Source organism: Vespula pensylvanica, chromosome 4, assembly GCF_014466175.1.
Source record: "Vespula pensylvanica isolate Volc-1 chromosome 4, ASM1446617v1, whole genome shotgun sequence".
NCBI lineage: Eukaryota > Metazoa > Arthropoda > Insecta > Hymenoptera > Vespidae > Vespula > Vespula pensylvanica.
The window spans coordinates 1,454,019-1,481,707 of record NC_057688.1 but is presented as its reverse complement, the minus strand read 5'-3'; the positions used below and the strand labels follow the sequence as shown (position 1 = coordinate 1,481,707).

The 27,689-nt window shown below is 33.7% G+C and overlaps 2 protein-coding genes across 5 annotated transcripts in view; both read right to left on the bottom strand.

The window, feature by feature from the left end:
* Positions 1–7,448, bottom strand: part of LOC122628308 — a 100,649-nt gene extending 93,201 nt beyond the window's left edge. Inside the window, exon 1 of one of the 2 annotated variants that reach the window (XM_043810475.1) lies at positions 6,368–7,448. In XM_043810475.1, coding sequence (XP_043666410.1) covers positions 6,368–6,413 — 46 coding nt within the window. In that variant the 5' untranslated portion in view covers positions 6,414–7,448. The remainder of the gene's footprint in view (positions 1–6,367) is intronic. The other variant, XM_043810476.1, reaches the window with a different exon arrangement.
* Positions 7,449–15,027: 7,579 nt separating this feature from the next.
* LOC122628394 (nidogen-like) overlaps positions 15,028–27,689 on the bottom strand; it is a 20,378-nt gene continuing 7,716 nt past the window's right edge. Inside the window, exons 2-21 of one of the 3 annotated variants that reach the window (XM_043810653.1) lie at positions 25,625–25,903; positions 25,078–25,283; positions 24,902–24,993; positions 24,676–24,822; positions 23,779–24,012; positions 23,029–23,554; positions 22,745–22,911; positions 22,509–22,637; positions 22,318–22,416; positions 22,091–22,255; positions 21,562–21,699; positions 21,139–21,264; positions 20,852–20,974; positions 20,278–20,621; positions 19,358–19,694; positions 18,316–18,544; positions 17,435–17,610; positions 17,170–17,278; positions 16,928–17,046; positions 15,028–16,350 (exon numbers count right to left, since the gene is read on the bottom strand). In XM_043810653.1, coding sequence (XP_043666588.1) covers positions 16,214–16,350; positions 16,928–17,046; positions 17,170–17,278; positions 17,435–17,610; positions 18,316–18,544; positions 19,358–19,694; positions 20,278–20,621; positions 20,852–20,974; positions 21,139–21,264; positions 21,562–21,699; positions 22,091–22,255; positions 22,318–22,416; positions 22,509–22,637; positions 22,745–22,911; positions 23,029–23,554; positions 23,779–24,012; positions 24,676–24,822; positions 24,902–24,993; positions 25,078–25,283; positions 25,625–25,903 — 3,882 coding nt within the window. In that variant the 3' untranslated portion in view covers positions 15,028–16,213. The remainder of the gene's footprint in view (positions 16,351–16,927; positions 17,047–17,169; positions 17,279–17,434; positions 17,611–18,315; positions 18,545–19,357; positions 19,695–20,277; positions 20,622–20,851; positions 20,975–21,138; positions 21,265–21,561; positions 21,700–22,090; positions 22,256–22,317; positions 22,417–22,508; positions 22,638–22,744; positions 22,912–23,028; positions 23,555–23,778; positions 24,013–24,675; positions 24,823–24,901; positions 24,994–25,077; positions 25,284–25,624; positions 25,904–27,689) is intronic. The other 2 variants (XM_043810654.1, XM_043810655.1) reach the window with 2 other exon arrangements.

Sequence of the window (27,689 nt, the reverse complement as noted above, 5' to 3'; positions counted from 1 at the left end):
AGTAGCATGATTATAAAAATTGTACTTATCGTATGTGTTTTCTTACTGCTCGTTTTATTACTTAGAAAATCACAAGAATGAACGTTAAAGAAGGGAATAACCGATGATCGAGGAAAGAGAAGTGTAATAAAAGAGTCAGATAGATAGATAGATAGATAGATATAAAAAGATATAGATAGAAATAGAAGAGATAGAGGATGAGAGATAGACGGAAGTTGTCTTAGCAGCTTAAGCCAGCTTAACAAGAATATGATGAACTCTCACGACTCATCTCATCGTAATTTGATTGCTTCCTAACCGTCGTACGATGGATCTAATACTCAACTTCAAGAGAGAAATGGAGAGTAAGAGAGAGAGAGAGAGAGAGATAGAGAGAGAGAGATAGATAGAGAGAGAGAGAGAGAGAGAGAGAGAGAGAGATCACAAGACAACGAAATAAGAAACGAGAGTTTTCTGTGTACTTAAAGTCTCTTAATGAAATAAAATAATTCGTTGCTTGATTTAACTTGAAACTCTCCTGAAATATGAGATCACATGTTTATTCCTTTTCTTTTTTATTTTTATTTTTGTTCTGTTCTTTTTTTTATCCTCTGTATACACATCTCCACCGTGGGAAATCACAATGATAAAATTGTTTTACGTTTTTGCCAACGTATCGTCTGCAACTGATGAGCCACGAGCGATCGCAATTTCGTTAAGCGTTTTACACAAGTCGCGAAATCACGTGAGTCTCTTTAGTGTACCACTGGGTATACGTTTCTATGTCGAATGTTTCATTTTCGTGTCGATTATCGTTCCACTTTTCTACGTGGAAATTAGAAACTTCGAGAGTGAGATGGAAATAGATAGATAGATAGATAGATAGATAGATAGATAGAGAAAGTGAGGGAGAAAGAAGAGAGAGAGAGAGAGAGAGAGAGAGAGAGAGAGAGAGAGAGAGAGAGAGAGAGAGAGAGAGAGAGAATACGTTTCTCAACGTTTAATCGGTTGGTTACTTTAAAATAGACTGCCTTGTATATTTCAGACCTTACTCTTGGCATTAGAGCAAGCTCAAGAATATTAATAGCATTAAGAGTTAAAGATCGTTGTACCTTGAAAGGCGTTAATATAAGTATAAGACCTTGGATGTAATAGTTCATTCGTCGGTTTATATTTGTTTGAAAGAATAAAATGACAGAATTAAAATCTTAAATATGTACTCTTTCTTCCTCTCACTCTATTCGAATCGATACTATGATATTTACGTTTTCTTGTATAATATCGCTAGTAATATTTGACCATATTGGGAAAACCTTTCGGAATAGACAACTCGTAAAAGAGCAAGATATCGTGTAAAGGTCTTTTGGAATCGCTTGGATTTAATGTAATCGCGGAGATTGAAAGTTTCGAAACCGAAAGCTCCGATTTCGAGACGGTTAAATCGCGAAATAAGACGATACGGACGGTGAACTTTTCCCTCGCGAAAAGTTCCGTTCTTGTTGAACAAAGTAAGTCGACGAGATCGAGCATTTTCTAAGAAAAAGAAAAAGGAAAAATGTTCGATATCGTTACGTTGAGATTCTCTAACGCTTCCCTTTCTCACTCTCTCTCTCTCTCTCTCTCTCTCTCTCTCTCTCTCTCTCTCTCTCTCTTTTTCTATCTTTATCGTAAACGATAGAGATGCAAAATTGAAGCGAGAACCAACCAACGAGATACAACTTCCGCTGGAGATGGTAGTGCAAAGCACTAACGAAACTTCTAACCGATAATGCACTTACTTGGTATGATTCGAACAGAAGGATATCCTTAGTTAGGAAACGAGAGAGAGAGAGAGAGAGAGATAGAGTAATGGAGAAGGAGAGAGAGAGAAATAGAGTAATAGAGAAGAAGAGAGAGAGAGAAATGCAGGAAAAGGTAAAAACGGCTTATGACTTTCAAAAGTATCGCAAATGGTGGATTTCATCTATGAAAGAACGAATGTAATTTCGTTGCTGACGAGATTTTTCTCTTTTTATTTTTTTCGTTAAAACTTTCATACATTTTCAAAAAAGAAATTTTCTCTTTCTCTCTCTCTCTCTCTCTCTCTCTCTCTCTCTCTCTCTCTCTCTCTCTGTATATATGTATATATATATATATATATATATATATGAATTTTAATATTGTATATATATATATATATATATATATCTATTCTTAATATACGCTTGACAATGAATTCATGAAATTGTAAAAAAAAGGTACAACATTATCTCGAAAATGTAACGCATTGATAAAAATTGTATTTATACATTAATAAGAATTAAAAAGTAGAATTCTGTTAGAAACGTAATGAGAATTCTATATTACCTGAAATTTATTAAAACGTTTCACGGAATGCGTAAGTATTTAAATTTGTCAAAGCTCAATAATCTAAGCTTTCCCTAAATTCTAGATCGTAGAGGAGCTTTTGGTGATGGAAGAGAAGTACGATTGCAATATTGAGCAGCTTGCTGTCCGATTGAAACGACCGAAGCTACGGTATAATCCGCAAATTGGCCAAAGTCGATCAGCACGCGTGGCTGCGGCGAACGATGTAGCCTCGTTTATCGAGTGTTTCCGAACGTATTAACGATGCGGCTGAAACCGTATGCACATTCTCCATGATCGGACGAAAGCGTATCGATGTTTCCGTCTCGACGGTTGACTAATGGCCGTCCTCTGCATCACGAAAACTGTTGAATCTTCAAAGGAGACTTCTAAAGCGTACGATCATCTTGAGAAAGTGCTGTCTCGTGATCGATTAACGTTAAAATTTGATCGATCTACCATTTTCGAGTTTGTTACTTTTTTATTAGATCCATTTTGGAAACTACTACTTATAATCTATAAAAACAGAGGAAGAAAAAGAAAAAGAGAGACAGGCAGAGAGAAAGAGAGAGAGAGAGAGAGAGAGAGAGAGAGAGAGAGAGAGATTTATATATATGTTTGAATTATTTATCTTGCATATGATATAAAAGTATGAATATGGAAAATAATTTATGAAGCATTTCCTATCAGTTTCTATCTTCTTGCGGATGCGTTTGTCAATTTAATCGAAAATTAGTATTTTCGTATGTGACACATATCGATGAGCAACGTTGCGCAGTAATTTACATATTGCGTTCGAAGATGTATTCATAAAATTCATGAAATCTATAGAATCTGTACACACAATAATGTATTTTCGAGTATCAGTGCATGTCGAAAGATCGGAACATTGTTTGTTATTCGATCGAACCATTTATAATATTGTATATTGGAACTTTTCGTTACGTTTAGATCGGGAGCAGTTCAAATTGATCGTTTTAATATTTTCTCTTGCTTTTTATCATTTTATATTTTCTTTTTGTTTTCTTTTTTTTTAAATTAATCAACTAATTTAGCATCGTATTACATATTACAAAATAGATTCGAACAAGAGCACCGAGTATGCTACTGTTGTAAACGTTAAAATAGATTTACTACGATCAACTATCGCGAATGTGACATCAGATAACGCATCTTTAATAACAAATAATATTCACGTAAAACATGACATAACCAGGCGGAAAAGTCGCTTTTCATGAAAGTAATGTGCCATTCGCGCGTCGATAAACCGTTTAATCGAGCTATCGAACGAAAACTGACGCCAGATCGTAAACCCACAAATTGGCCAAAGCGGCTGCACCGAATTGTTTATCGAATCCGTACAGACAATTAATGATGCGGAATACTATCGCATTTCGATACAATGATCACTCTTTACTCTTTATATTTAACATAGTTATTGTCATTAAGTATATATAAACTATTCGAATATTCTATAAACAAATAATTAGAGTATCTATAACAATCGTTGTTGTTATTATTATTATTATTATTATTATTATTATTAATAAACAATTTCTATCACGTTTTTCTATATAATTATTACCTAAATATTTGCCTACCGAGATAAAGGACGTCGTTTCGAATGCATAAAAGGAAAGCGAGAGGCTTTTTCAACCTCCCCTTTCCGCTATTTCTCCTTCACCATTCTATTCACTACCTTTTATATCACGGAATTATATGAACTCTGTGAAATGGAGCAGTAGAAATTTTCACGTGATATTCTTTGACGACATAGCATTTCTCTGTTCTCATGTTTATAAAGTAGTGAAGGAATGATCGTTTGGAAAAACAACGATAACGATAAAATTGGACTAATCATCCCTCGCTTCTGTTATTTTCTTCTTTTCTTTTAATTCTTGTTTTTTCGTTTCTTCGATACTTTTACCTGCTACTCGTTTCAGATAAGTTACGGTATAAATATATAATGTTTTATATTTATAAATGTGTACATGTGTATGTATATATCTATACATACATATATATATATATATATATATATATATATATGCAACTCTCTAGTTTATATATTCTTTTTAAGTAATATATCTCTCTTACAGACGATAAACCGATGTTCTCTTTAAAGATCGAAATAAATCAAATTTCGCTTAAATATAAAATATTACTTGCTATTCTGATTTACGAAAGTCTTCAAAAGTATATACATACATACATATATATATTATTTATAATAAATATATATAATAAATAAATATATATATATACATATATAATCAAATCAGAAGGCTTTGAATATAATTTGTAATATAAATAAAAACAAATAAACTTTTTCGAAGATACAAAACATATTTTCAACGTAAGAATCATTCAATAAAAATATAAATTAATCAATTTTACCAGATTGTATCTTATTAATGAAACGATTTACTATATGGTCAAACATTACAGAAAGTAAGCAAGTATTGTAAATACCAATTATACAGCGTAAGTCCTAAGAAAGTTAGACTCTAATTGCTATTGGTACTCACTTTGTATTGCGTTCGAGGGGTTATCATTACGCATGATCGAACTCTTTGGAACGTCTGACTAGAGACAGCTACTCACTACTCGCTCCGTTTGATTATCACGAACGAAACTACAGGTTCCTTTCTTGTTCTCCTTAAACGTCGGTCTTTCTACACCTTTTCGCCATCGTTCTTTGACGAAACTTTATTCATTTCTACCCTTGTCGTGAGAGGCTGGTTAATTAAACTTCCACTATTACTTTCGCGTTATTGCATTTCGAAGATTCGGATCGACGGTTCTTTATCTTTTGGAATATTTATAGATAAAAGCGAAGTCTCGTTTCGTGAAGAGAAAAAAAGAAAATATAAAAAGAAATGAAGTTTCGCTTCGTAGAGGAAAAAAAGAAAAATGAAAAATTGCTGAAGAGAAAAAGAAAAAAGAAAAATTAACAAGATGATTTCGAAAAAACGGTATTTCTCTTTCGAGATTGATTTTTAAAACGATTGAGAGAAGAGCAATCAGGAAATAACACGAAGTTCGAAATCTTTTTCCGGAAACGAGATCAAGGGCGTGTGATGAAAAGTGTGACGGAAACAAGAATTCTAAGAGTACCGGATTATACCGTCGGTTCTCCCTATTTTTTTTTCTTACCTCTCTTTTTCTCTCTCTTTCTTCTTTTTTCTTCTCTTTTTTCAAGAAAGAGATAAAAAGAAAAAGAAAGAGAAAGACGCAAGAAAGAGAGAGAGAGAGAGAGAGAGAAAGAAAAGAATATAGGGAAACAGAAAAACGTACGTAGAAACTAGAAATGTGATCTTTCATGTGTTTTAACATAAGAGCAACGTAACAGTACTCGAATTACAATTTCCTTGTAAATTACATTGTCTTTCTTCGGTAAGCTTGGTCCTGCTCTGTGTTTTTCATTAGCACAAGAAAATTACAATTATAACTGACGTAAAGTAAAATTTATCCAAGCAGTACGAGCGTACATATTTGGACTATGAAATCTTAAAAACATCTTTATATATAAATAAATATATATATACACATATATAAATGCTACTAAAATAAACGTATCGTGTATATGACCACTATACAGAATCTTTCTGTTTCAATAAAAAAATAATAAGATCGTTGATGTAAATATATATATATATATATATATATATATATATATATATATATATATTAAAATGGCTTCGAATTTTACCTTTTCGTTTATGTAGCGCATATTCTTTTTGCTTTATTATTTTTGTGTACATTTCACAGAAAACGAATATACACAACTCGTAAATATTTGACGAAAATGGTAATTAGTATTCTTTGTAATGCGTTCTTCTAAATGCTCTTCCCTATTTCAATGACCATATTTGTATAAAGAATATATAAAAAGCAATACATATAAATTTGATAAAGTTCCTTTGAATAAACTAGTAAAATCGTAGACTTTCGTTGTATTGTCAAGGTGTTGCTGAACGATCGTGGTAACCCGGGCGAGAGGCCTAAATTTAGAGAAGAAGGGAATTCTGGTTCCACTTACCGAGTACGAGTAGCAGTAGAACTTGTTGCGGGACTCGAGCCACCATTGTGGGCTCCTCCTCTCGCACATTTATGAATTTAAATCGAGTGATGCTAACGTGCCTTGACTTTTTCTTTTTCTTCTTCTCCTACTTCTTCTTTTTCTTCTTCCTCTTCTTCTTCTTCTTCTTCTTCTTCTTCTTCTTCTTCTTCTTCTTCTTCTTCTTCTTCACCGTCACGATCACGACTAGCCGGAGTAACAACATTCATTTATCGCTCGACGATTCGCGTCCGTTCCGCCGAGCGGATCGACGACGGAATTCACGATCCTAGCCACGTTAAAGATAACGACTTAATTAAAAGCAATAGGAAAAGAAATGATTGACGAAAACACTACACATACTATTCCGCACACACGAACCGATGGATTCTTACTGAACTCAATTTTCACACTGACACCAAAATTCTTCTCTCACTATTATCTCTCGAACTTATGACTCACTCTCATAGGCACTGAATGTTGTTTATATCTTCTTTCGTTTGTTTTGTTTTGGTACGTTTCTTTTCTTTTTTTCTTTTTTCTATATCTCTGATCGTATTTGAACGTAATAATAGTCAACAACAATCGAGGAGATACTTCTAAGAATCTTACGTTCCTTCTGACTTTGAAAGAACACTGAATTTGTTGGTACACATCCTATTTATGTTATTTTCGAGCTCGACACGTCACGTTGCTAGACGTTCGAACGAACGTGATATTATCGATTCTATATGTTCTCTCGTATTGAGCGTACGATCCGACGCACGTGATAGCGATATCTATGCGCATAAATATTTTAGGGATTGTGGTATCGCGACTACCACCAGACAGAGAAAAAGAGAGAGAGAGAGAGAGAAAGAGAAATAGAGAGAAAGAGAGGGAGAGGGAGAAAAATGACGAGATAACGAAGCAAAAAATAATTTACTGTGCGACGTTCGAACCGATGTACCCCGTTCGCGACGTGCGTCGATTTGTAGATCCGATCATGAAGAAAAAATGCCGGAAACTATGTGACTCTTTCGAATGAGAAATGTCGATTTGAAAGAGAAAGAGAGAGAGAGAGAGAGAGAGAGAGAGAGAGAGAGAGGAAAATCGGATTGAGTTAGATATAATATGTGAACTTTGTTCTGGACAATGATCGAGTGAAACGGATTAAATTAAAAAAAGAATAAAAAAAGAAGAATACAAAATAAAAGAAAAGATAAAGATTATAGAATAATTTCTACGATAAAATGCAGAATATTGATAAAATATTAACGTGAACTTTGAGATGAATCATTTTAACGCGCTTATTTAATCTTAGTTAAGAATAGTTGAAAAAATGTTTAAAAATAATCGATAGTGAATAAACTAGACTAAGACTGTGTTAACAAGCAAAGTCTATATAAGATATCTCGTTTTAATAGATCCAAACAAATACAAACAATGATTAAGTAAAACAAGTAAAAAGAAGATTTTCTTAAAACTTTATCTCTTCCCATCACAAATTTTATGCTCGTGATTCATAATTATTAATTTTAAACTGTTTTACATTTTACCAATATATTAACAATTTTAATAATAATAATTTAATTTAAATAATATATTCTGCATTATTCTATACATTCTTTCAATATATTTATTAATTTTATAATAATAATAATATATATATATATATCAATGAGTAATATAATAATTTTTTATCGATCTTATAACTCTCGAATGAATCTATGTTAGAGCAATAATTCATGAACACTACATTGAGCATTTAAAGAAAGTTAAAAAGTGTCTCGCAACAATTGATTGTTAATTTTCGAACTATTCTGTATACATGTGCTCACGTTCAGATGTATGCTTAGAAACACGTACACGCCAGATAATCATGCCGTGTCGCAAAGGAAAGTGCGGCTGGCTAAATTGAAAACCGATAAACCATTCGTTCGACGAGTTATCTCTTCGACTCTCGGTCTATTCCTATGTCTTGTTGTAAAATTATCTCCCTCCCTCTCTCTCTCTCTCTCTCTCTCTCTCTCTCTCTCTCTCTCTCTCTGTCTCTTTATTATCTTTTTCTTTTTTTCCTAAGATGTTCGGTCCTCCAACTTCCTTGCAAAATTTTCGAAAGGAACAATATTATGCACGAATTTGTCCAGGCTTTGAAATGTACCTATTTAGTAACTTTCAGACCTCTGGGTTTCCTTCAGAACTTGTCTGAACAAAACTAACGAGAGTTAAGACGAGTCTAATGAACGAACAAGGATACACCCTAGAGCGAGGAAGAAGAACGAGAAATACGAACGTATTAACGTTGAGTAACCTTAATGAGCAAACGTTCCTAATGGCAAACGAACGATTTCAATGCACTTTAAATTAGTTAAACTGAAAATACATATTAAGAAATAATTTTTGATATATCATTAAAGGTTTCCATTTGATCGTTATATCGTTATTATTATTTTTACACAATTAAAATCTAAATTTATTATTTATACAAACAATTATAAGACTTTCAAGTGCATATTCTTATATCATCATATCATTTTGATCTATCCTTTTATAAGTATTATAATTATTATTATTAATATTGTTGTTATTATTATTATTATTATTATTATTATTATTATTATTATTACTATTATTTCTTATATTTATCGTATTATTTCATTATTATTTGCTGCCTTCCTATTGTTTTCATCAAAATCATTCATTAAAGATATCAGCGTAAGCTTCGAGAACGTCAGCTTTAATACGCTCAACGTGGTACAATAATTCGGTAATTTTTTAAAAAGAAAATTAAATACGCGTATAATCCTAAACGATACTATTAATGAGATATTCCAAGCTAATTCTCAGCTTACTGTCCCTACGTTTTCTATCATGATTATAAAACAAGAAAAAAAACACAAAGAGAGAGAAAGACACAGAGAGGGAGAGAAAAAGAGAGACAGTGAAAGAGAGAAATAGAAAGAAAAAAAGAAAGAAAAAGAGAGATATATATAAAGATAGTTTGCTCTGGAAAATAGTCAGCGTTTATGTTTGTCTCGTGAATACATTTTATTTTCACCAATGAGAAAGATAAAAAACAGGGCGGGGAGTAGAAAGAGGGTCCTTTACTCGCAAGCAACGTCGACAAATCTGAGATAAAGGATAAAAACGAGTCGGAGGTTCGTCGGTGACAAGAAACGACTCCAGCAATGGTCCGGCCTCTGTCACTATGAATTCTCTTTCTTTGTCTCTCTCTCTCTCTCTCTCTCTCTCTTTCTCTCTAAACCATTCTATCTCACGTCCTTCTACATTTTCCATCTGTATTTTTTCCTCTTACTTCTCTCGTTCATCTCGTTGACAGGTACGTTTAAACGCGCATAATCACGAGGAAAAGTCGTCCCGTTTAAAGCAAACAATTCGTTCGAATAGGCGTACGACTCTATTTCTATTGCTTTCTCTCAATGTTTCTATCTATCTCTATTCCTTTCTCTATCTCTTTTATACATCCGTTCTTTCGCTTTCCACGCACGTAGTAGCACCATTTCTATCGGCATTCTCATCTCTCGTGACATATCCGAGCAACAGCCAGAGCTTTTTCTTAATTTTACGAATAACGTACTATCTAGTCTTAACCGTTCCTTCATTTATTTTATAGGAGAAGAAGTCGTAATACAAAAAAATTAGAGAGAAGAAAAAAGAGAGAGAGAGAGAGAGAGAGAGAGAGAGAGAGAGAAAGAAAAAGAAAAACGAAAGAGAAGAAAAGAAACGAGAGAAAAACTTATGAAAGTTCTCGCGGATGAAAGCTCGTTCATTCGCACGTTTCTATTTTGAAAGAAAACGTGAAGCGTTTATAAAATTTAAGATATGTACACGGAAATATGTAATTGTTTACTTTGTCAAATTAATAACGTAAACTTTCGTACTTGAGAATACGTTTTATCAATATATTCACTCCCTGAATAGAATAACGAAAATTTATTCAGTCATCTACCTACCTACCACGGACTATTATAGAAGTTTACTTTGAGACATTTATATTCCAACGTGGATCATAATATTGTTAGGGTTAACAAAACAAACCTTTGAAATCACGTACACCATTGTAATTTTTACGATCCACGTTGGGATTTCTTTTCAGTGAGAACGTCACGACCAAATCGTAAAGCACAATAACCACATAAATCGTAGCAACTTTCTCCCGCGTTCTGTGATTTACTATCACCATGATTCTCACGTTCTATAAATCCACTAGGGTGATAAAATGCTTGAGCTTGAATGAACGAACGAACGAACGAACGAACGAACGAACAAACGAACAAACCCTTCCCCTTTATCGAGATTCGTCGACGAGTCTTTCGTCGTTTCAACGAAGACGTAGCTTTGTCTTTTTCAAACAAATTACAATTCGTTTTTTGAAATATTTATACGCAATGAAAATTTATACGAAATTAAAATAGATAATAGTAAAAAGAATTCTCGAAGAATACCTCGTGTAAAGTATCGTAAATCGTTAAAATGCATTTGTCTGTGTGTATTCTATATCTATCTTTCTCTATCTATTTACAACTTTCTTCTTTCTCTGCTATCTATCACCTTTCACATTCTACCCGTCCAAGATAGCAAAAGTCTCCTTCTAAATAATCTTATCAAAGACTCGCTTATAGCGAGGAGTATGCCTCTTTCTCGAGGCCACTTGGCCCAACGCCGAGATTTTTCTAAGATATTTTTGTCTCCGGCGTGCATCGGTCCAGATCGCTGCCACGAACGAGGTTCTATCGCGAATTACGCTTAGACCGGTGCATGCTTGCTTTGCTCCTTCGGCACGCAATATTATTACATGCTCTTCTTAAGACGAGGTAAGAGAAAGAGAGACAAGGATATCCAAACGATAGAATTCATTTAAATACGAAAAATAAAAAAAAAAGAAAAATTTGCTCGTTCGAAAGGTAGGACTAAGGGACACCTTTTCAATTCGATTCGAACGTCGATCTACGAAGAGAGAGATAAAGTGGAAAAGAAAAATAAAAAGAAAAAAAGAAAAAGAAAGAAAAGATAAGAGAAGAAAAAAAATAAATCAAATATATAACGTGCCTTCGAATTATCGTCATTCGTATTCGCACTTCCTCACTTCGAAAAAGAAAGAAAAGTAATATCACACGTGTTGCACTCTGTCGGAACGCGAAGATCACGTTGTCAAAGATCTATGAAGGGCGAAAACGCGATGTAAGAGCGAATACGATGCGTCGCACGCGGTGTTCGCCCGCCGACTGACTACCGACTACTACTTTCCTCTCATCCCCCTTCTCTCTCACTCACTCAACCCCCTCTCTCCGTCTCTTTCTACCGCTATCCATCCCTAGACCCACTCTACCTTATTTGTGTATATGTGTGTGTCTCTCTCTCTCTTTCTCTATTTTTCTCTTTCCATTTATCTCTCTCTCTCTCTCTCTCTCTCTCTCTCCCTCTCTCTCTCTCTCTTTCTTTCTCTCTCTCTCTCTCTCTCTCTCTCTCTCTCTCTCTCTCTCTCTCTATATATATATATATATATATATATATATATATATATATATATATTTCTCTTAAACTTTCTCCATCTCTTTCTCTCACTCTATTTATCTTTCTTTTTCTCCATCTATCTTTCTATCTCGTTTATTTTATTTCTCTTTCTTTTTCTATTTCTTTCTCTCTTTCTTTTTCTTTCTTTCTTTCTTTCTTTCTAGTTTCACATGCTCCTCTCGCAATCAAGTCCTATCGCAGGCGCACAAGATACGGGCGAAGTAGTCACGAACAGTCAGTAGTCTACTGTCATAAGAGCGAAAGATTCGAAGAGACTTTTTTAATCGTCCGATTATGAACCGGACGAGTTCCTTATTTATACCTTATTCGTGCTTCTTCCCTTGAAACGATTTTTTCTTTCTTTTTTCTTTTCTTTCCTTTTTTTTTCAACAAATAAAACGATACTGCAAATTTTTACAAAGAAGATCTTCTTTTCTTTTGCGTTAGGCTAATTGATATATCTCGAAAATTATTCTCTCATTCATTTCTATGCTAACTCGTTCATATAATCCGTCAAAAGAAAAAATACTTTCACTTTGGAGTATAATTAGGCATTACCATGTCCCAAGTTGATCTCATTCGTATTCTAAATCGTGAATTGAATTTATGGAGAATTACACGGCCAATAGCAATTAATACAATGATTTTAACGAAAATTTATTATCGAAGAGCCGTAGGGAATGTTGAATTAATGGTCAAATTCCGGAACAACGAATTCTCCGAATTTCTACTCTACATCTCACCTGTATTCCACGATATATCTATGTACGTTGCAAATAAGTTGACCACTTTCGAGTTCGTACGAAATTTCTATGAGAGATTCGACTAAACCAGAAATTTTAACGAAGCAACGCTTTGCACCTTCTATAAAGAAATCAAATAGAACTTTTCGTATTCCAATGGGGTATAGTCGGGCATATGAAAAGTTATTAACGAGTGTTTAGAAAAATAAGATTATGAAAATCGTCGACGTGAATATTAACACGACTATACTACGGTGATATTTCACATATTTTCATTTCAACGTAATTCGAAAAGTTTCAGTAACGGCGATCGAAAGCATGTTCAGTGATTACGTAAATCTCCATTCGCTCGCGTGAAAAGCATTTTAATTCTTTGCGCTTATGAACGCTCTTTTAATCGAAAACACAATGGCTCCGACTAGACGCGAAATTCGTTGGAAATAATCATGAAGTAGGAAAGAGGTAAAAGAAAAGAGAAGGCAATATCATTCGTTCGAATCGAAGTGAGAAAGCCAAGAGAATATTCTCTCTCTCTCTCTCTCTCTCTCTCTCTCTCTCTTTCTTTCTCTATCTATCTATCTATCTCTCTCTCTTCTTTTATCTTTCTCTCTATCTTTCTCTCTCATCGACGAAACGATCGAATGCACGTCAATGACATGCTCGAAATACCGACGTTTTTCAATTCGTACGTTCATTTGCTCTCTCCTTTAGCGAATGGCTGAAACTGGACCCGCCACGCAAATTGAAAATTGGAGACGAATCATGGATACGTTTACTTCTCCATACTTCCAATTTCTTTTTAATATCTGTAAAAGCTTCGATCATTGTTCCTTATAAAATTTCTTTATTATTATTTCACCGTTATACGTTCATAATATAATTATTAAAATATCGGATAATAACGAGCTTATTTATATTTCTTCGCATTGTAGACTTTAAAAGTCTTTCCGCTAAGAACTATATCGATTCGATTAATACGCCGATCTATTCGAAGGATAGAAGAATATCTTATATATTTTCTAATTCTTTTTTATGAATTAATAATATTAATAATATTCGAAATTAGTAATATTTAAAACTATAATATTTATTCGATTATATCAACGTTGCGATCTAAGACAAGATTAATTGCAATTGTTTATATCTCAAGAAAGCGAAAAGTTAACGCATCTATATTTGTTCACGACAACGTGACTAAATATTCGATACAAATGTTCCTTTTCCTTTCTAATTTCTGAGACTTTATAAAATTTTGACAAAAATAATATAGTTTTAAATATTACAAACAAACATCCAATTTCTTCGATCGATGAAATAAGAAAACTGAAGATTTCTTATTACCTTACAAAATGACTCTCCTTTCACGTTTTTATTGCTTCTACGTATATAATTTTTATAACGCGAACAAAGAGAACTCTCAGGAGGCACGTTTTTAAAAAGCTTTTCTCTTACTAGCAGGGAAAATTTCGTCGAGTATTCTGAGATCCGTAGACACTATCTCCGAGGTCACTGTCTTATCTCTACGTACCTTCTTCCCTTATATTCAACCCCCTACTTCTCGTATCATATAATCGAACAATCCCGTTTTTTCCCTGACTCTTTCTCTCCCACCGTTTTTATACAAGGACAATTTAATGTCGTCGTCTGCTAAAAAGAAACTCATTAATTAGTATCCGAGGACGAACGATGGGTGGAGCTCTGTGTATATACCAGTCATGTCCAATTTAATGTGATAATATCTCAATTATTTTTTATGATATCTGCAATATTAATAATATTTATTTTTTGTGATAACAATTTTTAAAACAAAAATCAAAGAAAATGTTTCACTCAAAATATGTAACGAATATAGCAGTGATCAAAATTATTATCTAAAGTTTATATTCGTGAGAAACATTCATTTTTTCTTTCAAGATAACATGATTCTCTCTTGGCTATTTCAAATTTATAAGGATCAATTAATACTTCAAATATTTTAAATTTGTATGATTATATTCATTGTGAATAAAAATATAATTTAAATATAATTCATATATAATCGATTATAAAAGACATATGATTGTTTTCGGCTTTGTATCCTAGCAATTAATGTCAATTTGTATTTTACATGTATTGCAATCCCTGATGATAGACTTCGAGAAAAAACATGTTGTTGTTATTAATTATATCATGTTGTAAAAAACAGTAAAAAACAATAGTTATAGTAAATCTCTTAAAACGATATTAAAGCAATGTGTTCTCTAATCTATTGCATAAGCAATACATCAACTTTCGTTTTCTTTTTTTTTTTTTAGAAATTTATCGATATCATCAAAAATAATAGAAATATTTTCATGCCGGCAATCTTAAATAACTTGACCCGGTATATATATTAGATAGATGTACATATATCTCAGATATTTTATTTAAAAGTCATGCTTCATTTTGCATGATTTACACTTTGCATAAAAAATAACTCGCGGATGGAACCATTTAGTGCAGTAAACGTACGCGCTATTCCCTCGACATTTATCTCCATAAATGGTTGCTTCTCATTATAACAACATATAGTAATATTTTTATAAATTACGATATCTCACGTTGCAAATGTGGTTTTAGAATAAATATTTTTAAGCCGCGCGTTGTTTCACCGTATTTTTCTGACTAAAACATAATAAATTAATAATCTATTGCGAGCGTAAAAGCATAAGCGTTTCTATCGTTAATGTCGGATTTTTATAAATATTATTTTTTAATTATTTCCATCGTTAAATATTTTCATTCAACAGTGTTACCTGTGCATTGCAATTAAACCTATTATCACGTAATTTACTATGTTTTCCGTGCTGCGATAATAACAGCTGGGTATTTCGTTTCAAAAAGTAAACCTAATCTTCCTAAATAGAAAATATGTTGTAGAATATCAGCATGCACCCCTGCGGTTCTCTGTAATAAAGACATCAAAGAGAAACGTTCGATACGACTTCTCGTTTCTTTTCAATTTTATTAAATAACGCGTCTTGGCACATACAGCTTCATTTATAAACTGCGTTCTAACGTATTGAATTAAAAATAGAAAAAAAAAGAGGAGAAAAAAAGGAAAAGGGAAAAGAAAAGGAAAACAAACAAAAAGAAAGAAAAAAAGAAACAGAAAAAAACAACGTAAAAGAGAGTATGTTACTTCGAGTATGTCGGATGATAATAATTCTAATTAGTATTAAAAATAATATTTTATAATTTACACGCTATCTAATAGTAAAATGGATACTTTGAATGTCTACTATCTCTCTCTCTCTCTCTCTCTCTCTCTCTCTCTCTCTCTCTCTCTTGCTCTTTCTTTCTCTCCCTCCCCCTCTCTCTTTCTCCCTCTCTCTCAATCTTTCTTTCTCTCTTTTTCTTATCTTTGAAACGTCTTTTTTCTCTCGTGAGTTCCATCGAGATGCTATCATAGCTTCGTTATCGTCGAACATTAGGATTCGCTTTCTTGCTTCTTCTTTTTCTTCTCTCTCTCTCTCTCTCTCTCTCTCTCTCTCTCTCTCTCCCTCTCTCTCTCTCGCTCTCGCTCTCTCTTTTTCTCTCGAGAATACTACTACGAAAAATAATTAGTATCCATGCAAGGTCCTGTAGCATCGTCAGCACAAGCACACGTCCTCCCTCCCTGTCCATCGGGCAAACAGAGTTGGTCCTTGTTGCACATTCCATTTTCATATTGGCAGACGTTTGTAACTATAAACACGTAATTAAATTTTGTTTGAATTGATATCTAACGAGAACGATCTTTATACTTTATTATAACGATGTTATATCTTTTTATTTCATCTTTCGATAGAGTTATTTGCTTCTTAATCAATGAAAACGAAAGGTTAACGGTATATCAGCAATTTTTTAACTAACACATACAAAAATTCATACATAAATATATATAAAAATGCTGTGTATATTCAAATGAAAATAAACAAGAAAACAAAATTTTATGAATGGTAGAGAAAAAATGGTAGAAAAGAAATTTTCGTAAAATGTGGATAAACGAGAAAAGAAAAGAAAAACAATATATATGTATATATACACATACATATGTTCTCGAGAGGATGTTTACGATAGATTTTAATAAAAAATTATAAAAGCACGATTTTTACAAGTTTCAAGTTAATGCTCGAACGCTACTTGTTGCTTGTGACTGACACACCATTGCATCGTTTTCATATATTTAATACGCATAACATTTTAATTATATTAATTTCTTTTTTCTTTTATCATCTCTCCTTCTTCTTTTTTTATTTCATTTTTAAGAAAATCGTGTTACCTTGGGGACAAGTTTCCGGAACAACCACGATTCCATATAGTTTGCCGTTTCCACCAGGTGGGATCGATATAGCCGGTTGTCTTTCTTCGTTGCTCTTTAAAGCTTGCTCGATCTTGTGTCTGTAAAAAAAAGAAGAAAGAAAAGAAGAAGAAAAAAGAAAGGAAACCGATATTTTTTTTGCATTTTTCTTTTGTCTTAGACATTATTACAAAGGGTTTTATTGTTTTCAGAAGAGTACTTACGTTTTCCAATCGGTCCAATAATAATGATTCTGAGAGATTGCTAAGCCAAAGGGATAAATCAAGTCCTTCGCCACGACGTTTACTTCTTTGTTACCGATTTCGATGCAAGCTGTGTCCAAAAAAAAAAATAAGAAAAAAAGAATAAAACAATGTGAATTATGCATCGATTGTATACGTATTAGACTCGTTAATATTTCAAAATTATTATTGATATAAGAAAATATGGATACGAAATTAACGAATCAATCAAATGATATGTACTTACTTATCGTGAAAGTTCCAGCATCTGCCCAACAAAGTTCATCAGTCGACCAATCGATACTTAATGAATTTGGTAACTTAACGTAATCTCCTTGAAGGAAGATCGCTCTGCCTGTGCCATCTTCATTAGCCCATTCCAACTTTGGTGAGGCACGATTCCAATCGGACCAAAATATTTTACTAATGAAAAGAAGAAAGAAGAAAAAGAAAGAAAAAGAAAATGGTAATATTATTGCTTTTAAAATTATTTCTTATTATATGATCTTATTTGTTGAAAACGAATGACTGTGTATATATTCACAAAGAGTGAAACAATTAAATGTGAACATCTGAATGTTTCGAGTTACTTAACAACTTACGAAAGGAATAGGTTATTTGAGACATCGATTGCAAAAGGAACTTTACATAATGTCGTTTGTAGTTATTTTAAAAACAATTGCAATAGAATACACTTATATTTTGTATGCTATAATAGAATTAACTTATAATATATATATGTGTGTGTGTGTGTGTATTTGTGTGTGACAGATGATTGCAGTCTTGCACATGTCAGTAAATAAATTTTACAAAAATTTGAGATAAAGTTGAAATAAAGATAACCGTGTTATCATTGTGTTAAAATAAATTTGTTCTTCTCAATATATGTACTCATTATTTGACAAATGATAACTGCATATTACTTTATAAATATTATCGTACAAGAAACGAAATGTTTCTCATTTAAAATGTTTCACCTTGTATATCGAATTTAAAAGGACTCTTTTCTTATAATTAATCGAATTTTTATGTACAACCCCTTTGAGAAATAGTTCCACGAGACAACACCGATCCATTTATCTCTTCTACTATAGTTCCCTGTATACGTTCTCCAGTATTCTTTCTTACCCTCGATAGGGATGCACAGCGATTCCCCGAGGATTAACCAATCCATCCGAGACAAGGACTTTACGTTTTTTCGTTTCGAGACTGGCCACTTCAACGGTGGCTTTTCCTGAATCTGTCCAAAAGATATTCCTCGAGACCCAATCGACCGACAATCCCTCGGGACTACTGACCTTGTCGATGAATATATCGACGACAGAACCGTTATAAGTCAATTCAAGTATTCTGTTACCTGTGAAACACAAAAATCATTACATCGTTACAAGAAAAAAAGAAAAAAAAAGAAAAAGAAAGAAAATAAACAAACGAAATTAATTAATTTAATTTAAAATACGTCTGCGTCAATGCAATTTATATTCGATACACATATATATTCATTTAATTATGTTTAAACGTATTAATTAATTGATTGATCGTTTTAGAAATCTCTAAAGATAGAAAGATTTTTCCTTAATCCCTCCTTTTAATTTACCTAAGTCGATCGTAAATCACGTGGAATCGTAATTGTCGTTCACTCGAAAATCCCACGATTTAATAATCGAATTACCTTGGTGTTCGTCCTCGAGGAAGAAATTGAACCGACGGGATCGTTCCCTTCTGAATTATTCCCTACCTTCCACTGTTTATTGCAACGCACGTTGAATCGCTACCGTTTAAACATTAATAGTTACATCGTACGTGTAATTGCATTGCATTAGCGTTTCATTTTCTCCATCACAAATCTCGCTAGAGCAATTTGCCTTCCCTTTTACGATCGAATTATTCATTTTCAATCGAGTTTATCGTAGACGAGTTTTCATTTTTAATAGGGATTTCCTTTTTTCTTTTCCTTTTTTTCTTTCTTTTTTCTATTTTTTCTTTTTTTCTTTTAATCCAATCACGTTTATCGTACGAACAAACACAAATAATTATTACGTATACGTCCAAGAAAATGAAAACGTGATAAACAATTATATTGCATCGTTAACTCTAATGAATTTTGTTTACTAGCTTTGTAACAAACAAATATTTTTTGCAAAAATAAAAAGAGATCATTCATTCGTACCAGTGATATCGCTTGAATAAGCCCTTCCACCCAAACAATCGATGTCCAATGCGATAGACATCTGCGTGTATGCTATGTGTATCGGATTTCCTAAATTATCAGAAGTCGGTACGAATGGTATCCTCAAAGTCGCCATTCCTTGATTCACCAAAAGGAAATTTGCATCGTGTCTTGGTCTCGGTCGACAGTTGGTACCATCACCGGTAAAGCCGTCGTTGCAAACGCAAGCAAATTTATTGTCTCCTGCTGATACACAACTCGCATCCGAAGAGCAAAGGCTTGAATCTTGTCTGCAGGATGACTGAGGTAGACATGTAAAACCATCGCCATAATAACCCTAAAAGTCAAACGTACCAACATGTTTAATACATCTTCGAAAAATTGACAAAATTTCTTCGTTTGAGAAAAATTGAATGAAAGAATTCGTACTTAAAAGAAAATATCCTAAAAATAATTTCACTCGATCGTTGTAAGAGTTTTAAATCAAACAAAAAGAAATTGTACGAACAAACAAAATCTAAATAGAAAACTTGTTCGTAATTTTTTGACGTTAATCATTTTTAGAAATATAATTGATCGCGTTCGTTTATCGTATTTCGTCTTAATAAATGTTACCTTGTCGATAATATTATCTCGCGAATGTTTATCCATCAACGATCTTAACTTCTTTTTAAAACCCTTAGGCAATATCTTATTTTTGATAAAAGCTTTTTGGTAAAAGCTTATGCGTGCCTACCATTACCGGTTTGAAATAACATTATCGATAAAATACATACGAAGAGTTGCGTACCTTCAGGTAGAATTTTTCAAAGATAAATAAATAAGGAGAAATTATTTTACAATTATCGAATAACGAATTAATACTGTTGCATCAAAACGTACTCCTTATTTATTTAAAAAAAAATTCATTCCCAACGTACCGGTTGACAGATGCAAACGTAATTCGTCGACGTCTGATTATAACCACACGCTGCGTTTCTTCCGCAATTGAATACGACATTACAACCAATGTGATCTTCGACGCACTGTCGTACACCATCACCGTGATATCCAGCGATGCAAACGCATTTATAGCCACCATCACCGGTGGAAACACATTGAGCATTAACGTGGCATTGCGATGGATTCGTCGAACAATCCGCTACTACGCATTGACCGTCGACCATGCTGAAACCTACATTGCATGTGCATTCGTAGCGAGAACTCGTTGGATTATACGTGCATCTCTCGTTCTTCAAGCAATCCGAATTATCGTTGCATTCGTCTAGAAAATTAAACAAAATATTGTATCAATCGTTTCTAATCGTTTCAAAAATAACAAAATTATTTATGTATATAAAATTTCACTAAAATTAAGAAGAAATGGAAAAAGAATGACGATGAACTTTATATATATATATATTCGAAAAATTGAATTTAAAGAATTCCAAGTACAAAAAGAAGGAGAAGAAAAAAAACAAAAAAAAAAAAACAAAAATGGATGATTCAATGCACCAATAGGACTGCAGGTCGTCCCGTCGCCTTCGTATCCAGGATTGCAGACGCATTTTGCGATGGGTTCCTCGTGTTGGCATGAAGCATTTGGATCGCATATGTCGACTTCCACACAGGACACCTCTGTTCAGAAAATAACACGTTTGTTTTGCCTTTTATGATCAATTTTATGACGTACCTCGACGTATATTCCTCGGGTAATATAACTCTTGAATGTATGAACTCATCTCTAAAGTAGAGTACGATTCATCGATCGAAAACACGATGCTTTAATCGTTTTAATTTACCTGTTTTCGTGCATTCCATACCGTCACCTTCGTATCCAGGATTGCAACGACACTCGTAATCGCCTGTGTTTGGTACGTAGACGCACTGAGCATAGGGATGACATCTGTTCACGACGTTGCATGATGCTGAAGACAAGCGTGATGCAATTATGACAAATTGCTTTTTGCAAGATAGCAATGATGAATAATACTCGTATAAAAAAAGAAAAAAAAAAAGAGTTAAAAATACGACCAAGAAACGATAATATTTTATCTTCGCTGAAATTATACTACATTTGTAATAAAAAAATAAGAAAAAGAAAATAAAAAAAATAGAATGAGAATAAAAACCGTCGAAAGAAATCAAAAGGATGAGATGCGAAAGCAATCGAAATGTTTGTTAGTGGATTAAACTTGCTCAAGCCTAGCGGGAGCGGATCGTACGGTGAAATCCAGATGGACCCATTGTATCATGGTTGAATCCTGGTATAGGAATGCAAATCTCTTCTCGGTGATCATAATCGTATCCCCATGGACATACGCAGTCGTCCTCGAAACATTCCGGAAGTGGACGTGCCGATACTAAAACGTACGATGCAGTAGAGACCATAGATCGTTACTAATAATCATTGTACAAGACACTTGCAAGACACTTGGTTCATTGAAAAAACCTCTAACTCTTCTATCCTATTAGATGTGCGCATACATATTCTAGTCCATCGATTTAAATTATATATTCAATGCAAAACTCCAAACATTATGAATTCAAAATAATATCATATTTCAACGAGTACCAAGCGAAGGTATTCTACATGCTAGTTAGTTCAGCCATGCCAAAAATTTGAGCATTAAGTAAATCGTAATTCGCGAAGGAATTTAATCAAAATTACCTTAGTCAGTATAAATCCCAAAAATTCATATCCGAAGAAACAAAGTGATTTCATTAGAGGATTCGATTAATTGTAAAACTTACAATCTCGAATATAGTCAACGGTTGTATAACCCTCCTCTTCTTTGATGCAATTATCATCTTGGAATCTCCATCCTTGTGGGCACCAACACATTTCTATCAAACACTGCGGTTGCGGTGGTTCCTCGGTTATCGTATCATTTTCCGAATAACAATTGTATCCATCGCCTGGTATCAAAGAAATCAATCAAATTCGATGATCCGTGAATTCAATGAAATCGATAACTTACCGATGTAACCAGCCGAGCAAATACAGACGTGTTTTTGCTTATCCCCATCGAAACTGCACATACCATTGGGCGAACAGTTGTTCTCGATATCGCAGGAGACTAATAAAAATGAATAATAAAAAATAAAAGAAAAGAAAAATATAATGTTACCGTATATAGGTAAAATTTACTCTGCAGGTAATAAAACTTACTATGTTGAACAGGGTAACAGCCTTGATCGGTTTGATCGAAGCCAGGAGCACAAATACAAGTTGGTGTATTTACTATTATCATACACAGCTCGTACGTTTGACAACGAATATCTTCGCAAGAAGGAAGCTCTAAGATCAAGTAAGAAATGGTAAAATTACAATTTTGACAACGACTTCGTTGAGTTACCAACAGTCGTTAAGGTATCGATCGTTAAAAATGTAGAAACTAAACTTACTCTCGCAAACTCGACCGTCTCCCGAAAAACCAGGTCGGCAATGACAACTGTGACTTCCTTCTTGATTGATACACTGAGCATCGGGAGAACACATGTGATTACCAGCAGTGCATTCGTTCACGTCCACGCAAATGGCGCTACCATCTTCTTCGTAAAGGTACTGATATCTTAGCAAACATAGATCGATCGGTTCAATCGTATCGTGAATTTGTTAAAATTTTTTAAGCGTCCAATTTCTTAACTAACAATATAATATATTTTAATCAATACTGTTTTATACTTACCCAGGATTGCAAACACACTTGAAACTATCCTCATCAACGACACAAGAACTATGTTCTCCACATGTCTCTCTACCTTGAATACATGGATCCTCTTCTTCCAAAGGTGCGATCTTTGTATTAACAGCAAATCTTATTATTCCTTCTCTTGCTTCATAAGTAGTGACACCTCTGTAAAATTTCAATCTAGCCGTATCTTCTTCCGGGTCATACTCCGCATATGGACATTCATTGTAAACGATTATTTGATCCTGAGTGAAGGTCAATTCGCGTTCGGTGTGTCCACTGATCAGTTTACAATTTCTTTCACCCTGACTACGCAATATTCCACGTTCCGATCTCGTATAAACTTCGTCGTGATCACCACACTCGAGTCTAGCGTCTGGCTCCAAATACGGTAATTTTCCTGTTATTTCTGCTTCCATTTTCAATTGTCCAAAGACATCCAATCCTTGATAATTATTTCGTATGGTCACTCTATCGTTAGTGGAGGTAAAGAAAAGCTCGGCCGTGTGATTGAATAAACCACCTGGAGAGATATCAAACGATTGATTCTAATAAGCTTGGTTGTTTCTGAATTGAACAAATCGATTAGAGATAGCTTTGGGAATCTATGATCACATGATTGATTCGAACAAGCTCATTGCATCAGAATGAAATGGATTGATAGAGGATAACTTTGGTATTATAATGACCAATAGGTCATTCAATCATAACACTGGAAGGATCAAAGAGAAATTGATTATTTCAGACCTGTAAGCTCGTATCCATTTTTTGTTTCACTGACTGGCTTCGCAAAGAGCCAACCAATTATTCCTCCTAGATTACTTAGAAGCTGAAAACTTGCGCCTATCTCTTCTGGAACCCTCGACAAAGCGGTATACGTCCGTCCATCCTTGGTCTGCACGTAGCATTGAAGATCCCTCGACGGAAATTCAATTTCGTTGATCGTACCGGAGATACGGCCGATTACTCGAAGTGGTACGTCTGAAAAATCGATCTTAAGGAAAAGAGAGCTCCATTGGGATCATACGTCAGTCATTCTTACAGACACCACTTTTACGTTTCTTCTTTAAAAATGATACAAAACTTATTCTAGATATATTTCGAAGGTCGTTAAACTGAAATTCACTGAAGTAAACGTTCAAAAGTTTTTACGGTACTCCAACATCGACCTTTTACGAGTGTCTACCAAGAAACGAAGAGATCTCGTAAACTATGAATAGATCAGAGAGAACTCGTTGTAACTCGAGTGCTTATTACAAGAGACTTATCTGTTCGACGACGAAAACAGTGTTGCCTTGTGTTAAAGCTAGATCTTTTCGAAGAAACGAGATTTAAAAATATTCCTTGTAGTGAAGTGACGAGCTACATCAAAGAGCATCCTTTGATGGTGTCAATTAGTAATCAGAAAAGAACTCGAAAGAAACGAAGGGAGTCGAATACACGGTTAAATCGTAACTAAAGTGATCTCTTTCATTTCAAAAGTTCGAATGACAAATCTTTATCATCAACGACATGAAAAGGGTTTCAAAACTGTTTTATTTATTTAGTTTCGACACATTCCTTTAGAGATTTTATCTCAGAAAAGAAAAGTGATGGCAGTAATCATATTAAACGCTTATTAATCATATTAAACGATTAACTTACCATTCGGTTGACAAGATTTCCCATTTCCAAAGAATCCCTGTTTACAACTGCAACAAAATCCGACTTCATAATCGATACAAGTCGCTTTGCTGTGACAAGTAGTCGCACCTGTTCTGCAACTCGGTGTTTGACTACCACCTGTGGTATCTGATCAAGAATATAAATGTTGTTATTTCAAAGATTATTACGATATCTTTGCGGATAATATTTTAATAAAAATAATTACCTTCTATGCTATCAGGGGTCTTGACATCTTCGCCTTCAACTATTGGTCCAACTTGAAACACCCAGTGACCTGGTCTGTTTATGTTCGACCATCTGATTGAAAAAGAAGGAAACTATTTGTTAAATGTTTTCTTTTCCCTTTGTGTTTCTGTTACGATACATCTTTTTAGGACTCACTTGTCGACATTTTGAATCTGATCGGTGCCTGAACCTTGCAACGTTGTTATTCGACCCTCGCTCATAAAACCAGCTTGAGCTTTGGCATCTGGCAATCCACTGGGATGTGACTCCGCTTGTATCCATTGAATTCCATTTTCTGGATATAATAATTCGACGAAAGAATGTGTGCCATTCGAAGATATTGCTACTTGATAAGTATTAACCTAAGAACGAATGATTGATTATATAAGATTCAATCTCATACGTAATTTACGAGAATAATCTTCGATACAATTTCAACTATTGAAATAAATAATCTTTCGTAATATTTTGATCATTCCCAATGTATAGTTATTTATGATATATATGATTTAATTTGATTTATAAAAAGTTAATTTTATACTAACTCTTTTTACATTGCAATATTCAAAATATGAAATATGAGAACAAATCAATACAAATGAGGTAGAAATAAAAATTCTACAATTTCGGATATGTTCTGTTTGTTTTTCCTCTTTTCTTTTTGTTAAATTTCTTTGTAAAATGAAAAAAATCGGACGTTCACCTTATCGTTATTTTCGTTATAATAACCAACGTCCAGCCAAGTTGTCAAAAAGACGTGGGTCGGTTCGAAATCGAGCGCATCCTTGAACGTGCTTCGTATCATTCCACCTGCTCTCGCAATAACCTCCGGGGAATCCGTCTCGGCCCAATAAATCGTTCCTGATGCTCTCGTATCGACGTGCGTGTAGAGTGGTGCGATCACCGGATCGTCCAATGGGAAGGCAATGTTAAAAAACCTCTGCATTGCTCGTGCAAATGATAAGACGCCATTTGCATTTACCTAAAATTTGTTTCGTAAATACGACGCTTTAATTATCGACAAATCGATATCGAACGAAGAAATACAGAAAATTTTCGAATAATATAATTCGTCATATTCCAAAAGAATTAATATTTCCGATCAGAACAATTCTCGATAGAGAATAAAATTCTATCGTCAGTTGACATTTGGTTTCTTTTCGAATTTTTTGTTCAATTCATAGAGAAACAAATTTAATATATTTTTAAATACAACTTTGTAAGATTCTCTTTTCGAACAGTTGGTTTATCGATTGTAATGATTTTTTTTTTTATAAAAAATTCTACGCCATTGATAACGAAACGATTCGATTTCCTTTTGATTTCTTATTTTTATTTCACGTTCGAAGAAATTTGAAAACTTGTTAAGCATTATCTTATTATATTTCTCGAGTATCTTCTGATTGTAATAATTTTGAATAAAGTATGAATTAAATGTAGTTAGATCAGAGCTGACACGTTGAGTTTTAATGAGAAAGATCGAGGTATAAAAGTCAAACAACTGAAAGCGTCGCGACGAAACGAGAAACTTATTCAAATGGCTTGACTTTCGAGAATGCTCGCATTTAAGTACGCAAGTAATCAAAGTAACGTTAGTCAGGTGAATTCCGCGAGACGCTTGAAAATTCAGCGATGACGTTATCAAATATCTGACGCAAGTGCCGTGCATTTACCCGTTAATGACCGTAATTGCCGTCGTGTCTGTACCCTGTACCGAACTACATCGTGCCATTTCCCGAAGAAACGAGATTCCTACGAGGAATACAATGGAGTCCCGTACCGAACTAACGAGTCTTTTGCTGAAACTGCTATGCTAAGCGAAAAACTCTTTGGAGACCTTTGAACTTTTACGTATCTACGTATGCGTAACATCCATTTGAGATGTACGATAAAGAAGAAAAAAAGAAAAACAAAATGAATCAAACGTGAGAGAATAAAAGTAGAAATCCTTAAATTAATGATAAAGAACGAACGATAAGACAATAATTTTTCTTTCTATAAAGAAGTAAAAAGGAAACGATATTTTCTTACAGTCAATTTTTACTACGAAATTTTTACTTCGAAATGCATATATAATCTGTATCGTATACTACGATACGATTTAATTTAAATGACATAATATAAAATAATTAAAAAAAAAAAAAAATGCATGCAAGCAAAGTACGTATGATCGAGCGTCTGAGAAATTCATGTCTTTTTCTTTTTTTCTTTTTTTTTTTTTTTTTTAATTATAAAGAACGGGATTGCGTAGATAAAAATATACCTATGTAGGTAATTATTATAAGAGCTTTCTTTATCGTTAATTAACGAAAAAAACTCGTCTACCGAGTAAGTCGTTATCGCAGTCAACCATTATATACCGTTTTAGGAATTATCTCTAGCAGTTAATGTTTAACGCTTGAGGAAATACAGGAGGACGTCGGAAGGATCCAACGTAAGCTAATAAAGAGCGTTCGCCTTTATCCTCTTGTGGCACGGAAAAAGGATCATTTTTTTCGCAAAGAGTCACCGCGACCCTTCCATCTTCCCTTCTCCATTTTTCTCTCTCCCACTCTCCCCTTCTCTATCTCTATATCTATCTCCTTCCTTCCCTTTTCCATCCTTCTCTACGACAAATATGATTACGAGAATATATATCTACCTTCATGACATTTCTCTATCTCAACAAAAAAATAAACAATATTTATTACCTTGTCGACTGCAATTCCATTCTCTAAATGAAAAACATATAATATTAACAAGACACTCGATGTTTTATTCTTTATTAA